Below are 17,801 nucleotides of genomic sequence, written 5' to 3' on the forward strand. Positions count from 1 at the left end.
TGCTGAAAAGTTCCAAACATTTGCAAATTATATACATGTATATACAAACAAATACACCATAATAGATTCCCCCAGCTAGCTGAAAGAGGGGTAAGTACCCTACGAATACCACAGAGGGGAAGGAGGGTAATCCTGACTGCAGATGCATACCTATCGGACATCTACATTTATGGTAGGTACAAAACTGTACTATGTCCTTCAAGGATGCATCTGCAGTCATAACATATGGGTAGAATACCACAGCCAATCTGGGGGAGGAGGTACTAAGAGAAGGATGGTGTAGTTAAGATCCCCTGCAGCACTGCAGTTGCAAACCCTGCTCGGGATCTGGAGTATAAAGGTAGATTGTAGTGCTTGGCAAATGTATGCACGGAGCTCCAAGTAGCAGCTTCTAAAATGTCCTTGGTAGCCACCCCTCGTAGGAAAGCTGTAGTGGTGGCTGTGGCCCTTGTGGAGTGAGGCCTGATATTTTCAGGAACTGTCTTTCCATGAAAGGAGTAACAAAAGCGAATGCAATTTCCTATCCATTTTGAAATTGTCTGTTTGGAAATTGCTCTTCCTTGCACCCCAGTTGCATATGCTACAAAAAGTTGGCCAGTTTTTCTGCTAGTTTTCGTTCTGTCCAAATAGTAGCGTAGTTGTCTGTGTATATCCAGGGTGTGCAAACGTTTTTCCCCTTTGTTCTGTGGGTTAGGGAAGAACGTAGGCAAGTGAATAGCTTGGTTCAAGGATACCCTAGATACCACCTTTGGCATGAAAGTAGGATTGGTTCTTAGTGACACTCTATCCTGGTGAAAAATAAGAAAAGGCTGCACTGCCATTAATGCTTGTAACTCAGATACTCTTCTTGCTGAAGTGATTGCCAGAAGGAATGCAGTTTTCCAAGATAAAAACTGTAGGTCTGTTGATGCTGCTGGTTCAAAAGGAGGTAGTGTCAGTTTTTCCAGCACAAAATTGAGATCCCATGCAGGTATTGGGGGTCTTCTTGGAGGTTTAACATTTTTGATCCCTCTCAAAAATTGCCTGAGAAGAGAGTGTGAGAAGATAGGTGGATCCATATTGTATTCTGCTGAAATTGCTGAAGCATGAATCTTAATGGAAGAATAAGACAGGCCATTGTGGAACAATTCTGCTAAGTATTCTAGGATGTGTGCTAAGTTTGCCACTGTGATCTCTGTGCCCTTTGATGTGCTCCAAATGAGAAATCTCTTCCATTTAGCTGAGTATGTCTTCCTTGTGGAAGGTCTGCGAGCCTCCAGGATAATGTCCTTCACCCTCTGAGATAAAACAGTTTGGTTGGGATTTAAGGAATTTTCCAGGCAGTTAACTGCAATGTTTTCAAGTTGGGATGCAGGGTCTTGAAATTGTTCTGCGTTAGAAGAAGAGGCCATAGGGGAAGAGGCCATGGATTTGCCTGAGACATGCTTCTCAATAGTGGGTACCAGTGTTGTCTTGGCCAGTCCGGAGCTATTAGTATCACTTCTGGCTGTTCCTCCCTGATCTTCAGTAGAACCTTGTACATCAATGGGAGAGGTGGAAAGGCATATACTGTTAGGGCATTCCAGCTGAAAGAGAGAGAGTCCACCCTCCATGCTTGTGGGTGGTATGTCCTTGAGCAGAAGGTCTTCATTTGGTGGTTGAGTGGGGAGGCGAACAGATCTATCTCCGGCATTCCCCATGTCTTTGTTATGAGTTTGAAGATGTCTGGATGCAGCATCCATTCGTGCATCCATGGTAGTTCTGCTTAAGCTGTCTGCTAGTGCATTTTCTTTTCCTGGTACGAATTTGGCCTGCAGCTGGATATTGAGATTCAGGCATAGATTCCACAGATTCATAGCCATCCGGCATAGAGGGTAGGAATGTGTGCCTCCCTGTTTGTTTATGTACCACATGACCGTGGTGTTGTCTGTCCTTATTAACAGATGTCCTTGTTGGAGGAAGGGTCTGAATGCCTCGATTGCATGCCTCACTGCCAGCATTTCCTTTTGGTTTATGTGCATGCTTAGCTGCCCTTGAGGCCATAGGCCTTGGATACGTTTGTCCCCCATGTGTGCTCCCCATCCTCGGTCTGAGGTGTCCATGGTGATGGTCTGCCTTGTTTTTGGTTTGTTGAAAGGCAACCCTCTGTTGGACTGGCAGGCCTGAGCCCACCACAGGAATTCCTTTTGAAGGCATGGAATGATTAGTATCATGGTTTCTAGACTGTGACTGTGTTGAGACCATACACACCTTAGGTACCATTGTAATTTCCTCATATGCAGCCTGGCATGTGGAATTAAAAGTATGCAGGATGCCATGTAACCCAGGGCCTGCAGGACTTTCCTTTCAGTAAGCTGAGTTTGTCTTGTCAGAATCATGAAGTAATCTGGAAGTTGTTTTTGTTTTTCTTCTGTGAGAAAAGCCATCTGGGTGATTGTGTCCAGATCCACGCCCAAAAAGGTTATCCTTTGGGATGGTACTAGTCTTGACTTTTGGATGTTGACTGTGTATCCCAAGTTCTGTAGCAGGTGTATGGCATAGGCCAAGTCCTTTAACAATTTTTTCTTGTTGTCCGCTTGTATTAGGCAGTCGTCCAGGTATGGAAAAATTTGAATTCCCTGAAGTCTGCAATGTGCAATTACTGATGCCAGGCATTTCGTGAATACTCTGGGCGCAGTAGATAAGCCAAAGGGCAATGCTGAGAATTGATAATGCTCTGATCCTGCAAGAAATCTGAGGTGTCTTCTGCAATCTGGTCGGATAGGGACGTGCAGGTATGCCTCCTTGAGATCTAGAGTCACCAGCCAAGACTCCTTGCCCAACATGGGAAGAAGTTGCTGTAGGGTCAGCATTTTGAATTTTGGCACAATGAGATAAGTGTTCAGTGCGGACAGGTCGAGAATAGGCCTCCATTGGTTTTCTTTTCTTGGTACAAGGAATAGTCTGGAGTAAAATCCTTGGCCTTGTTCTGTACATGGCACCCTTTCTATAGCTTTCATCTGAAGTAAATTGCTGATTTGTCTTAAAGCCTCTGCCTTCTGGTTTGGTGGAAGGTTTGGCATTCCTCTTCTTTTTGGCAAAGTGTGGAAGTGAAACCTGTATCCTTTGTCTATTATTTGCAATGTCCATGTATCCTTTGTAATGCAATTCCAGTTTTATGAGAATAAAGCCAGCTTTCAGCCCAAGGGTGCTTCCAGTTGATCCCTGGTAGGCGGAATCAGAGTCAAGTCATTGGGTCTGTCCTGTAGTAGTGGTTGTAGTTGTAGCTGTTGCACTACTCTTCTGGTTGGCAGGCTGCCACTGACGGCCTCTGTAGGGGCCCTTCGATTGACCTCTGCCTCTAGGGCGCCTGTTCCTGCCTCTCTGTGCTCTGGACGAGTCTGGAAAGGACCAATTCTTTGTAGGCCAGTTTCTGCTGAACCTCGGTGGTTGAACTTGCAGGAAATCTTTAACTGTTTGCACAGATTTTGCTTTTTCTTCAACCTTTTTTAGAATCTCCTGTGCAGGGGAGCCAAATAAATTTTGTTTCTCCATTGGAGCATCGAGGAGTTTAGCTTTGACATGGTCTGGCAAAGACTGCTCCTTTAGCCAGGCATGCCAACGAATAACTGCCTCAGTCATAGCTGACCTAAATGAAGCCTCCAGTGCAACATAGCCACATTTTAAAAAATGATTACTAACCTGCTGTGAGTTATGTACCAAATCCTGAAGGGATTTACGGCCTAAGGGTTCAGGAGAAGAAAGTTTCTTATTCAGTTGATCTAACAAAAATTCTTGGTACTGTATCATATGGAATTGACAGTTTAATGCCCTGGCAGAAAGAGTAGCAGATGTATAAACCTTTTTTCCCCATCTCTCTAAAGCTCTAGACTCTCTTTCAGAGGGTAGGGGATTTTTGGCAGTAGTGGCTGCAACCCCTTTAGGGCCCCGAGAAATAGTTTCTGGGTCTGCAGCATGGGCTTTATACAGATGGAAATGAGAATCCGGGACCCTGTAATATCTGTCAGGTTTGACAGGGGCCGGAGGAAGAGAATCAGGGGCTGTACTGACATCATTGTACACATCATCAATTACATTTAGAACAGGAGGTATAGCTAAGGGCCTATGCTGAGGTAAATGCAAAAAGGTCCTTAATCTTTTTCTAGAATCAGAGAAATCCTGACCTTGCCATTGAAAGTGCTCTCTCATGGAGTGTAAAATCTCCCCAAAGGAAAATTCTTCAGGAGGGGAGACCGAAGGGATAAATTCCTCTGCATCTGAATCCTCATAAGGTGAGTAGGCCCCTTCCTGGTGGTCTGACAAATCAGATCCATCCGTGGAGTAATCTGAGGAGTGAGGTTCAGAGGGGTCAGTCCTGGGCCTTTTGTCTGGAGGAGGTTGAAAGGCCCTGTCTGGGTGAGGTTGTGAACCCCTAATTAAGGAGATAAGGTCCTCAGCAAGGCTGAGGATCTGTGAACTAGAGGAAGGCCTCTGGGATGTAGATTTGGCAGGCAAAGCTTTTGAAAGTTTGGCAGCTTTAGACCTGGAGAAGGCCTTAATAGACATAGAAGCTGGGGGCCTAGCTGCCCCACGTGCAGGGGTAGAAATGTCCAAAGGTATGGTGTCGGACAATTCCTGAACACTAGCTTCGGTAGGGAGTTCTGAAGCCGACTCAGCCGGGGCCTCTCTGGCCTCGGTGGTCGGAAGTATGGTTTCGGTAGAAGGAATCGCCGTGGACTCAGTTTCGGCCGAAACCGAGACACTCGCGGTAGGCCTAGCCGTGGTTTCAGCCGAAACCGCGGGCCGTGAGTGTCGGTCCTTTTCCTTGCGTTTTTTGACCATATGCGAAGTCAGAGTCTCCGACGGCATTTTATAAGCAAAAGCGGCTCCAAAAAATTCCTCTGCAAACTCTGACTGACGTCTAAGAGTCCGTCGGTTGAAGGAGGCACAGGCTAAACAAGCTGATACGTCGTGGTCTGGGCCTAAGCAAGGAAGGCAGTAAGAATGGAAATCCTTATGAGGTATTTGTTTTCCACAAGTTAAACAATTATTTACTTTGTCTGACATCGGCTGAGGCAAGAAAGAGTCCCCAACGGGGTACTTAGCTTTTTTCGAAGTCTTCGGTAGCTGAAATCTCTGGATCTGTCCGACCGGCACTTGCGAACAGCTTCTGCTTCGGGCACCGCGCGGCAAGAAAGACTGAGGAAAATGGCGTCGGCTGATGCTTTTATACCCCAGACGCTCTGACGTCGGGGAAAGTGCGACATCAGCCGAGGCCAGACCCAGACTTTGGAATCCGGCAGACCGAAGGGCTGCCTGAGGCAGGACAACCCATATGTTATGACTGCAGATGCATCCTTGAAGGACATCAACTAAACAGAAGTGCTTACCTCACACAGTAACAAGAAATGGGCTGGTTAGCCTTACCCTGTTATTACATGGAGGTCGAGGTCAGAACCCAAGCTAATGAACAACACAGTATCACACTTCTGGGTTCTAAATCCCTTTTAGTTTAATGGTGATACATCTAACGTACTAAAAATACTGTAAGTATCTTGAGGGTGGGATTAAAAAAAATTATATATATATATATATATATATATATATATATATATATACACACACACATACGCACACACATATACACACACATAATATATATATATATATATATATATATATATATATACACACACACACACACACACACACACAAATATATCATATATATATATATATATATATATATATATATATATATATATATATATATATATTTTATGTGTGTGTGTGTGTATATATGTGTATATATAGAATCACTACGGAATACCGAAATTCCACAATCCTGAGACTCTGAATCCCGAGGACCAGAATCTTGAGATTGCAGAATCTCAAAACTTAAAAAAAAAAATAAAAATAAATAAATAAAACATACAACAAATTATTCTAACGTGTATGCAGGGGGGCAAGCCCCCCCCTGCACCCCCCATGTGGGTGGCTGCACCCTCACACACCCCCTGCAACTTAAATATACCAACTCCGAGACTGCACTACAGTGAAGTGAATGGCAAAGTTCCCATTCTGCACTGTACAGCAATCCCCATTCACTACATTCGAGATTCTGCAATCTCAAGATTCTGGTCCTTGAGATTCAGAATTTCGGGATTGTGGAATTTCGGTATTTTGTAGTGATCATATATATATATATATATATATATATATATATATATCTATATATATATCTATATATATATATATATATATATATATAGATATATATATATATATATATACACACACACACACACACATACATGCATATATTTACTACCCATTTTAAAATAAATAAAATGCAAAATGCTATGTACTTCACCAATAGTTCAGATCAATGCCTTTGATGATAAGATTACCTCATCAGCATCAGTAAAGAGGTGAACATTTAATAGAAAGTAAATAATATGAATGAACATGCTTAAATATCTTTAAATATAAGCCGCTGCCATTTGTAGAGGTGGATACTGAATTCACAATCCAGTATGAATCAACAGAGGCTACTCATTGTTATTTTTCTTTATTAAAGCAATTGTTGTAACTCTGTAGTCTGCAACATTTATTTATTTATTCATATTTGTTTACATGGGTACTACACTGATCTCAGTGGACCATTTGCAGGCACAACCCATATGAAAAAGCTCACACAAGAAAAGAACCAAACACATTTATAGATATAAATAACATAACAGATAAGTAACATTTAGCATCTGCAAAATAAAATCTAGAATGTAGCAGCTGCAAAGTTGTTGCTTCATTAAAACACATATTTAAATGATATAGAGCATACATACCTTTCGTGAAGAAATATACTCTTGTTCCATCTCCTCTGACATAAAAGTTGTCAAACAAGCAGTGGCCTGAAATACAAACAAATGTAAAACAACATTTAAACAGCAGATAAAGTATTAGTGTAAGGAATGAACGTATATTAATTTGATTACCTCTAAGTATCACCCAAAGTTTTTCTGTCACCTTCAATTTAAAGTAGCACTTACTGGAATAAACAGCCACTGGAGTCACATGCACTGCTACTTATTAAGATTAATCAATATTTAAAGTAGTGCTTTCCTCAGCAATTCAAAAAATATAAAAGACATGTGCACACATTATATCAGTTTTTCTTCTGGCAGGCTTGACTCTTTTGTTCTGAGGATCCTGTCTTGGCACAAAGTTCTTGTGTTCTTTAGCTCTTTGGTACCTGGAGGTCACTTAGTCAATGGCTTACACTTATGCAGCTGTACTTTCTTAGTGAAAGTTCCACTTATCTGTAATAGTAGATGTTTGAAGAACACACTGTCTTACTGGCATATGAGTAGCACAAAGTCATGCTACCCTCCCTCTGTCAGTATGTCAAAGTTCAGAACTCCTCCACTACCTGTCTGTGAGAGGGAAGAACCAGTCACCTAACGAGACCAGGACAGCCCTTCACACTTACAGACAAGAACCCTTTCAGTTTTCTAGGGTCCACAGGAAGAGTAGATGGAAATGCAAGCTTTGTGAACACCTACTGTTCCAAAGTAAAACACACATACACACAGAACAAAAAGCTTGCTGAACCAAAATACAACAGCCACTCCAACATCCAGCAATATACACCCAGCAAAAGGGAGATTGTGGGAGGGTACCACCAGTAAGGCAGTGTGTTCTATGAACATCTGTTGTTACAGGCAAGTGGAACTTTGCAACTGTACTATATTAAATAAACACTCTGCTTTACTGGCATATGGGTAGATTCTCAAAGCTTACCCAATATGGGAGAAGGAAGGATATGGGTCCTGAAGCCCTTGAAGAACGGTCCATGTGAAGTCTGCTCTGGATCTAGAAAAAGCATCCAGACTTTAGTGCTCTGTAAAGGTATGGATGGAGGACGAATTTGCTGGCTCTGCAATACTTCTAGAGTCCACTTCTTTCCAATATGCCACAAGAGAGGACACAGTCCTGGTGGAATGTGCCTTTACCATGCCTGGCTTCGCCTTTCCATGGTGGTGTAACAAAAAAACAATACCAAAGGACACAATGTGTAATGGATTGCTTAGAGACAGGTTGAGCTTTGTTTGCCCCAGAAAAGGAAATAAAAAGCCTTTTGGTCTTCCTAAAAGGCTTTATTCTGTCAAGGTAGTACTGGAGCTGCCTATGCACATCCAAGGTATGAAATATCCTCGCTTCCTTATCCTTAGATTCTGGAAAGGACACAGGAATATTAATAGAATGACTGAGAGTGAATTCAGAGACCACTTTTGGCATGAAGGAAAGATTAGTACGTAACACAACCTTATCCCTCTAGAGAATTTGGTAAAGTTGTCCCATATTCAGAACTTGCAGCTCAGAAACTCACCTTTTAAATGTCAGAGCAATAAGCAAAACAGTTTTCCATGTTAAGAACTTAAAATCAGCATGAGCTGCCATTTCAAGATATGGGGTTGTGAATAACATTAAGAAATAACACTAACATCATAAGAAAAGCAGATGATATTTTATTTCTCTAATAATAAACAACAACTCTATTCTCCTATTTGCAAACATGGGATCATTATTCCACAATTGTCATACTGTCAGTTTGAAAGAGCACTTAACTAGCAGTCTGAACCTTGGACCTTTTATGGCTAATTGCTTTTAAATACATCAGAAAAAATATGGGAGTGCAAGCAAGCATACTTCCTAATCATCACAGATAATGCTGCATTTCTAGAAATGGTATCAACCCCCTCCAAGGCACTTTTAAGTCATGTTTTGACACCGGGTAAACATAGGAGACATTATCTATAGCACAGACCTTTTGTTCTGTGGGCAATGATGCAGCAAACTCTTCTAAACTGCACATGCATCTCAGTACAAACTTCCTCATACAACACTGTAAAAACTTTTGTGCTAGACTGTGCCAGCTTCACTTTCAAAGATTCTAGCCACTTTCCTAACTTGAGGGGCTGGGTGAGAAGATGACATAATCATCTTATAAGCAGAAGTCACTGGGGCCACTCAAGCACGGTCTACAGACAAAGCGGGGCTTGGAGGCCAGGCAAGGCTAAACATACTCTAAATTTCACTTTCCTAGGCAAAGCTTCAATAAACAACGGGGAACTACAAGCATTTTGGAAGGCATCCTCCAACAATGGGATTAATGGAGGAAAGGTCTCAATGTATGGTGCCTCACTGCCAAGAGATCATAAACCCTGTTAATATTGGGGGCAGCCAAACATAGCTCCCAGCTGAATATATCTCTAAATCTAGTCAACATTTGGGGAAAAAGAAAACAACCTTTTGGGTACCTGTTTTTTATCAGAGGAACCCAATTGATCCAACAGGTAAGAGTCCTCAGACACAGAATCTTCTTCGAAAGGAGGATACTTATCAGGTTGATCAGTGGAGGAAGCAATGGTGTTACTCATAACTTGGGTATGTACCCCACAGTCTGAACAATGGATCTAGCCATAGCTACTACCTCAGGTGAAAAAAGTACAGTTGTGTACACTTACCATAACTGTAGATGTTCGCGTGTATTCACTGTTGCAGTCATCACATTTGGGTTATCTGCCTACAGGTAGCCCTCAGCCGGCCTGAATATGAGTCTTTGGATTTCTGCGTCGGATGCTGTCGCTTCTTCCTTGACGTCAGGTCGACGGGTATAAAACATGCAGCCGACGCCATTACATCAGTTTTTCTTGCCCCAGATGTCAGGTGCCCCCACAATAGGAAGCAATTATATGGTATGGAACACCCCCAGCCAAAAGCAAATACACATGATAAAATATATGCCAAACAAGAAGGAAAGGTAGAGGCAAGAGAAGTCAGGGGGCTGGAGGGAGGGTAACCAGGACTGCAACAGTGAATACACTCGAACATCTACATTTATGGTAAGTGTATACAACTGTACTATGTTCTTCGTGTTTCACTGTTGCAGTCATCACATTTGGGTTAATTCCCAAAGCTAAGGAAGGGAAGAGGACGTTAAAGAGCATTAGGGCCAGCTATTAATCCCTGCAAGACTGCAGTGGCAAATCCAGCTCAGGATTTAGAAAAGATAGGCAAGTGGTAATGCTTGGTGAAGGTATGTACAGAGCTCCAGGTAGCAGCTTCTAGGATGTCCCTGGTAGAGACCCCTCTCAGAAATGCCGCAGAGGTAGATGCAGCTCTGGTGGAATGTGATCTTATCCTCTGTGGGGTAGGTTTTCCATGGTACTTGTAGCAGAAATGGATGCAATGGGTTATCCATTTGGAAATGGCTTTTTTTGAAATAGCCTTCCCCTCTGCCCCTGCAGCAAAGCTAACTAGCAGCTGTTCAGATTTTCTGATAGGCTTAGTCCTGTCCAAATAGAATCTAAGTAATCTGTGCACGTCCAGGGAGTGCAGTATTCGTTCCCCTTGGTTTTGTGGATTAGGGAAAAAAGTAGGCAAATTAATGGACTGATTTAGGGCCGCAGAAGACACCACCTTGGGCATAAAGGAAAAATTACCCCTGAGGAAAACCTTATCTGCATGGAAGATAATGAAGGGTTCCACTGCCATAAGGGCCTGTAATTCAGACACCCTTCTAGCTGAAGTGATGGCTAGAAGGAAGGCTGTTTTCCAAGAAAGGAATTTCAACTCTGCTGTAGCAGCTGGTTCAAAGGGGGGAAGAGAGCTTTTCCAATACAAAGTTAAGGTCCCAGGCTGGAGTGGGAGCTCTCCTGGGGGGGGGGGTCTTAAATTTTTGGCCCTTCTAAGGAATTAATTGCTTTAGCCAAGAGTGAGAGAAAAGGGGTGGCTCAGTATTATAATGTGCTGAAATGGCAGAAGCATGAATTTTAACTGACGAGAAGGATAGGCCCTTGTGGAGCATTTTTGTTAAGTACTGTAGAATATGAGGTAAGCTGGGCACCACTGTGCCCATCCCCTGAGCTAGGCTCCAGGAACAGTATGTTTTCCACTTTTCAGCATAGGATTTTCTAGTACTAGGCCTCCTTGCCTCCAGAATGACATCCAGTACCTGCTTACTGAGGAATGCTAGGGGAGAGCTCCAGGAATTAGCCAGGCTGCAAGGTTCAGGGTTTGAAGTTGAGGGTGCAGAATCTGGCCCGCCTGCTGGGACAGCAGGGAAGGGGTCTGAGGCAGGTGCCATGGTTGTAGCAGTGTCATACTGCACAAGAGGGGGTACCAGTGCTGGCGTGGCCAGTCTGGTGCAATCAGTATTGTCCTTGGCTTGTCTTGTTTGATCTTTAGTAGGATCTTTGAGAGGAGAGGCAGAGGAGGAAAGGCATAAACTGAGAGGCCTTCCCAGGTGAAGGACAGGGCATCCACTTTCCAAGCTTGGCTGTGGGGAGTTCATGTACAGAATTTGTGCAATTGGTAGTTTTGAGGGGAGGCAAACAGGTCTACCTCTGGAGTCCCCCATTTGTTCTTCAAGAGGTTGAATATTTTGGGTTCTAGTTTCCATTTTTGTTGGTCCATGAGATTTCTGCTTAGGTCGTCTGCCAGTGAATTTAGTTTGCCTGGCAGGAATTGAGCTTGCAGGTGTACTTGGTAGCTCAAGGCTTTGTTCTACAGAGCCATGGCTAGTCTGCAGAGAGGGTATGAGTGGGTTCCCTCCTGCTTGTTTATGTACCACATAACTGTGGTGTTGTCTGTCTTTACCAATAGTTGTCCTGGAAGAATACGATCTTTGAAGGCTGTCAGAGCATTCTGTACAGCTAACATTTCTTTTTGATTGATATGCAGGTGCATCTGTCTTGGGTTCCATCTGCCCTTAATGCACTGCCCTGCCATGTGAGCCCCCCATGCATAGTCTGATGCGTCTGTTGTTAGGGTTTGGGCGGCAGGGGGTAGAGTGAAAGGGAGCCCCTTGTTGTGGTAGCAGGCCTCTGCCCACCAAAGGAACTCTGTCTTCACACAAGGAATGATAGAAATCATTGTTTCCAGGTCCTGAGAATGTTGACACCATAGGCTTTTTAGATACCACTGGAGTTTTCTCATATGCAGTCTTGCATATGGAATTAGTAAAATCCAAGAGGCCATGAACCCTAGGGCTTGCAGTATTTTCCTTGCAGATAGCTGGGGTTTTGTGGCCAATAATTTGAAGTAGTTGTCAAACTTGTTTCTCCAGAGTGATGAATGCCATCTGGGAAATTGTGTTCAAGCTTGCTCCCAGGAATACAATCTGTTGGCAGGGTACTAGGTGGGATTTATTTTCGTTGATGGTGTACCTCAGAGAGGTTAGAAGTTTCTTTACAAATGCCAGGTGTTGTAATAGCAAGTCCTGGCTTTCTGCCTGAATAAGACAATCGTCCAAGTATGGATACATTTTAAAATTTCTCTGCCTGAAAAATGCAATGGCTGGAGCTAGACACTTTGTGAATACCCTGGACACAGTAGATAAGACAAAGGGAAGTGCAGAGAACTGATAGTGCATGGAGCCTGCCCTGAAGCATAGGTATTTCCTGCAAGATTCCCTTATTGTGACGTGGAGGTAAGCTTCCTTTAAGTCTAGGGTTGCCAGCCAGGCATCCTTGGCTATCATGGGGAGAAGCTGTTGCAGAGTTAGCATTTTGAATTTTGGAACTACCAGAAAGGTGTTGAGAATAGAGAGGTCCAGGATGGGACGCCAAGAGTTGTCTTTTCTGGGTAACCAGAAAAAGTCTTAAATAAAAACCTTGTCCCCTTTGTTCTGCTAGGACAGGTTGAATAGCCCTAACATTGAGAAGACAGCGTACCTTTTGTTGGGCCTCCACCCATTGGCTTGGGGGTAGGTCTGGCCAACCATTTGGGGTTGGTAGAGTGTGGAAGTGGAATCTGTATCCTTGGGAAACTATGTTCAAAACCCATTTGTCCTGAGTAATGAGTTCCCAGTTTTTTGCATGCAGGGAGAGCTTTCCTCCTAAGGGAGCAGGTAGTTGAGCGGGGCTTGGAAGAGTTAATGTTAAGTCATTGTGCCATTTTTCCATAGGGGGTGGTTTACTACTCCCTGCTTTGGAAGTGGGAGCCCCCCCACTGTTTAGGCCTGTGCGTAGCCTGAGACTGTAGCCTAGGTGGTCTGCTGTTCCTGGGTTTGGACTGAGAAGGCCTAGAAGGGACTGGAAAGGACCAGTTCTTTGAAGGCCAATGCCTACTGAATCTGGGTGGCTGCACTTGTAGGAAATCTTTAACAGTTTGCATAGATTTAGCTTTTTCCTCCATCCTTTTGAGGACTTCTGCTTTGTTGCCAAAAAGGCAGTTTTGGTTTAAGGGAGCATCCAGTAATTTTAGCTTTTACATGATCTGGCAAGTTTTGTTCCTTAAGCCAAGCATGCCTTCTAATTACAGACCCAGTGACAGCTGTCTTGCAAGATGCTTCTAAAGGGTCAAAACCACATTGCAAAGTATGTTTACCAACTTGTTCTGCAGAATGCATTAAATCCTGTAATTCTTTGTGTTCAGTACAGTCAGGAATCAACATCATTTGTTTAAGTAGCCCCATAACATCCTGCTGATACTTTAACATATGAAATGGGCAATTTAAAGCCCTAATGGCCAAAGTAGCAGAAGTGTATACCTTCTTACCCCATCTGTTTAAGGCTCTAGAATCTCTAACAGAAGGGGTAGGATTTTTGGCAGCAGTAGCCTTAATGCATTTTGGTCCTTGGGAAATGGTCTCTGGATCCACAGAAGGATTCTTGAAGAGGAACATGTGAGAGTCAGGTACTTTGTAGTACCTGTCAGGTTTTCTGGGAGCTGGAGGTAAAGTGTCTGGGGTAAGGCTAGATTCCAAGAAAGCATCATCTACAATGTCCAGAACAGGAGGGATAGCTAAAGGCCTGTAATGAGGTGGTAGTAGTAAGAATTCTCTAAGTCTCTTTTTGGACTCAAGAGTAATCCTGGCTTTCCCAGCGGAAATGCTCCCTAAGAGTGTGCAAGGTTTCACCGAAAGAAAAATCCTCTGGAGGGGAAGCAGAGGTAATAGAATCCTCTGCATCAGAATCCTCAGAAGTAGATAAGGGAAATCCTGGTAATCAGAAGGAGCAGAAATATCAGATCCCTGATCAGAAAGAAAATCAGTTCTAGGTCTCTTAGAGGGGGAAGGCTGGCTTTCCCTAATTAAGGTAATAAGGTCTTCAGCCATTCTAAGCATTTGTTTTTTTAGGCATATGGGCCTGAGTCTGTGGTTTGGTCGTCAGTTTTCTAGGTGTGGTGCGAGTTTTTGGCCTGGATGAAAATGATGGCGTTGGTTTAATATGAATGCCTGTAGGCCTGAATACACCCTCAGCAGCCGGTGCCTGCACAGCGGCTCCGGACTCATTCAAGATAGAGACATCCGCAGGTTCCATAGTCGAAGACGCATCTCACGGCATACCGGACTCTGAATGGGTCTCAGTAGAGGCCTGAAAATCAGAAGTAGTGGGTATCAGGGGCTGCGAAAGCACCTGAGTACCGGCGGACTGGCGACTAGCTTAACGGAAGAACTGTCTGCAGTTTTGGACCTATGTGGTCTGTCTCTGTCTTTATCCTTACATTTTTTCGGAATATAGGTAGTCGGATGGCTTGATGAAGCCATTTCGGAGTACACAGAATGAGTACGAAAGTAATTAGCTGCAAAAATAGGCCGATGACGAATAGTTCGGGCATTGAACAAGGCACAAAACTGACAATGAGGGACGTCGTGTTCTGGGCATAAACAAGGGATGCAGTAAGAATGAAAATCTCTATGAGGTATTTGCTTTCCACAGGTAAGACAATTGTTAACTTTTAATGACATCGGTTAGAGCAAGAAAAAGGATCCGCAACAGGGTACTTAGCTTTTTTGAAGACTTTGGGTCTGAAACTCGAAAACGAAAATTTCAGGAGTCGGCCGAACGGCACTTGCAAACTGCTTCTGCTTCAGCCACCACATGGCAAGAAAGACTGATGTAATGGCATCGGCTGCATGTTTTATACCCCTGAAGACCTGATGTCAAGGAAGAAGTGACAGCATCCGACGCAGAAATCCAAATGCTCTGGTATTTAGACCGGCTGAGGGCTACCTGCAGGCAGATAACCCAAATGTGACTGCAACAGTGAAACACAAAAAACATCAGTCAAAGACTGCTGTCCCACTACATGGCAAGTCTTTTCTTTGGTTGATAGGTGTTTACAAGGCTAACAACCGCAAGGGCCTTTTTAAGCCTAGACATGCATTCCACATCTGACAAGTTCTGATACCCATGATAAGTTTAAACACGGGCCTGGGAGATGAACCATTTACAGGTTACCTCTGTCCATTAGAGACATAAGTGCCAAACCAGGGATGAATTTCCGGTTTCCCATCCAATTGTCCAAGTTGCACTTGAATTGGGTTAGGAAGTAACTCTGTTTCACACTGATGGAGAGCCTGTTCCATAGATGGGGTAGTCTCTGGGATACATACCTATCTCACCAACAGGTCCTATTTATATCACAGGAAGGTTTAAGTCTTTAGAATGGGTAATTCTGGTGGGTAACTGTCACACACTACACTATTGGGGAAATCACCTGGAGGAAAAGTATCAGTACTGGCAACAAATTCTGCACCCCGTACTTCCCCTGCATCTAAAGGGTTTGGTTCTCCCATACCTGCAGCAGGCAGTGGTACAGCTCTCGAGCATGTGTCTGACCCTCATGTCACGCATAATTGTGGTACTATGACCACCCCAGAGGACTGGAGATAACAGAAGGGGATTGTTCAATAGCCTGCCCAAAGTTAAGGCAATTTCAGAGTCACAAACCATAGGTTGAAACATATTTTTTTAATTTATCCTTTCATATTTTATGTGCAGATGGGGGAGATGGTGGGGGAGGGTCTGGGTCCATCAAGTCAGGGGACAAGAAACTAGCAAGCTGAATACCAAATAGTGGTTGCACAGTCAGTCTAGTAAGAAGATGGACATATCCCACTACTCTCCCTCTACACAGAAATCTAAGGACTACTTCTGTAGTAATACTATTTTGAACACAGCACTAAGAAAATGACATTATTTTCAGTAACATAGTTCAAAGTATAAAATACATACACAAAAATCGTCTTATTTTGTAAAAATAAATAAATAAATAATAAGGGTGGGGGCTAGTTTCACTCAAAATAAACGGATACAGCCTATAACAGTATTAAACAAGAAATAAATCACAAACTGCTGAATAATTCCTGCCAGAAATCTTTAACATATAAAATGTTGTCAAAATCCCAATTTGACCATAAAAAAATTGTTTGTAATGCTGTAGTCGTACTCAATCACCTCAAACAATTATAACCCCAAAGAAAAAATGTAATATCAGCAAGTTTTCCTGTCAAAACTTTCAAATGAAGCTTTTGATCCATAGGCTTGCTATGCTAGTCAAAGTAAAAAGAGAAGCAAACAGTCAAAGCAACAGAATATACACCCAGTCACTGACAGAAAATGTACAGGGAGGAAATAAAAGCCAAAAGGAGCTTCTTATCTGAGCTCTGAAGTTGATATCATCCAGTTTTACAGAAGCAGTATCCCAAGGGATCTTTGACTGTGGCACAAGAAGACTAAAAGGGTCTTGTCTGGGAGTGTGAAGAGCTGTCCTGGTCCTGCCAAGTAACAGGTTCTCATCCTCACAAACAAGCAATGGGAAGAGTTCTGAGCTCTGACAGACTGCCAGAAGGAGGGTAGCAAGGCACTACTACCCATATACAGTAAGGCTGTGTGTTTGTTGAATACCTGTTGCTTACAGCATGATTTCAGGAGTCAGGCCTTTTTTGACATCTCTTTGCTTCAGAACTTGGCCTTCTGAACTCTTACATTTCTGGGCTCTTCACCTTCTACCAGCCAAGGAAGTTTCTGAACTGGTTTGGATTATTCCTCAACTCTACCCACTGCAGACAGCCACCTGAACTAAGAAGGAACAGACAGAAGAGATGTGTGGTATTTTTATCAGCTGATCTTCTAAGGTGACTTGCTGTATTAGTAAAGGCTAAACAGTTTAATTGTAGGCTTATACACAGATTTATATTACCGACTTGGAGCTCACAAGTAGCCCAAACAGTATATGTATCTTGCTGCTTTGTCTGTCAAAACTTAGTTTTGAGCTCATGACTCTCTAATAATTCTCCATAAACTCAGTAAAACTGCAACTTTCTTTGTGGCTGGGGGGCTTAATCTAGAATGCATTTTCTGATGCATTAATCTAGTCTCCTTTGTTGGTCATATAAAAATGTGATTGTTAAACATGCAGGCATTTCTTTATACCTATCTAGTACCTACTTTGTTTTATTGGATTCTATTGAATACTGTTGTTACAGTTCTGACCCAAATTAGAATACTTTAAGAAAGGACTAAAATGTCCCCATCTATCTTAACAATACTAATAATTCACATTTCACTTATTTACATTCTGAGATGATGGATGCCCTTTGGAGCATCTTCAGATAGCATCAGTCTTTGTGAACTCAAAATGTAGGATGTTGTGTTTCAGCAATGCAAGAAGTAATCTTAAGAGCTAGTATTTAATGTGGTACATTGTAGCAGTGCTGTACAATTCTTCATTTGTTATTTACATTATTTATATTCTTATTTTTTTTATTTATAAACCTATGGAGAAATCTGTGAAACACTTTTCAAAAACATTTACATCATCTGACAAATACAGTACTTTTTCTTGATGTAAAACAGATGAAGATAATGCTCTTAAAAAGATTATTTTAAAATCATTTTAAAAACTATGTTGTTTTGAAATAATCATTTTGACACTGAGATAAAACAAATGTACAAATCCTTCCTGTAGCAATTAAAAATGTAAAGGTATAAACAGTGACATAAATGAATCATATGATGAAGTTTAATATTTTATTACCAACTGAGTTAATC

At 42.6% G+C, this 17,801-nt stretch overlaps 1 protein-coding gene across 4 annotated transcripts in view; it reads right to left on the bottom strand.

Moving 5' to 3' along the window:
- METTL8 (methyltransferase 8, methylcytidine) overlaps positions 1-17,801 on the bottom strand; it is a 1,591,180-nt gene that overhangs the window by 98,855 nt on the left and 1,474,524 nt on the right. For all 4 annotated transcript variants that reach the window (XM_044075524.1, XM_044075523.1, XM_044075522.1 and 1 more), the window contains one exon: positions 6,804-6,869. In XM_044075524.1, coding sequence (XP_043931459.1) covers positions 6,804-6,869 — 66 coding nt within the window. The remainder of the gene's footprint in view (positions 1-6,803; positions 6,870-17,801) is intronic.

The sequence above is a fragment of the Protopterus annectens genome, chromosome 6.part1 (assembly GCF_019279795.1).
Source record: "Protopterus annectens isolate FY-2018-M chromosome 6.part1, PAN1.0, whole genome shotgun sequence".
Taxonomy (NCBI): domain Eukaryota; kingdom Metazoa; phylum Chordata; order Ceratodontiformes; family Protopteridae; genus Protopterus; species Protopterus annectens.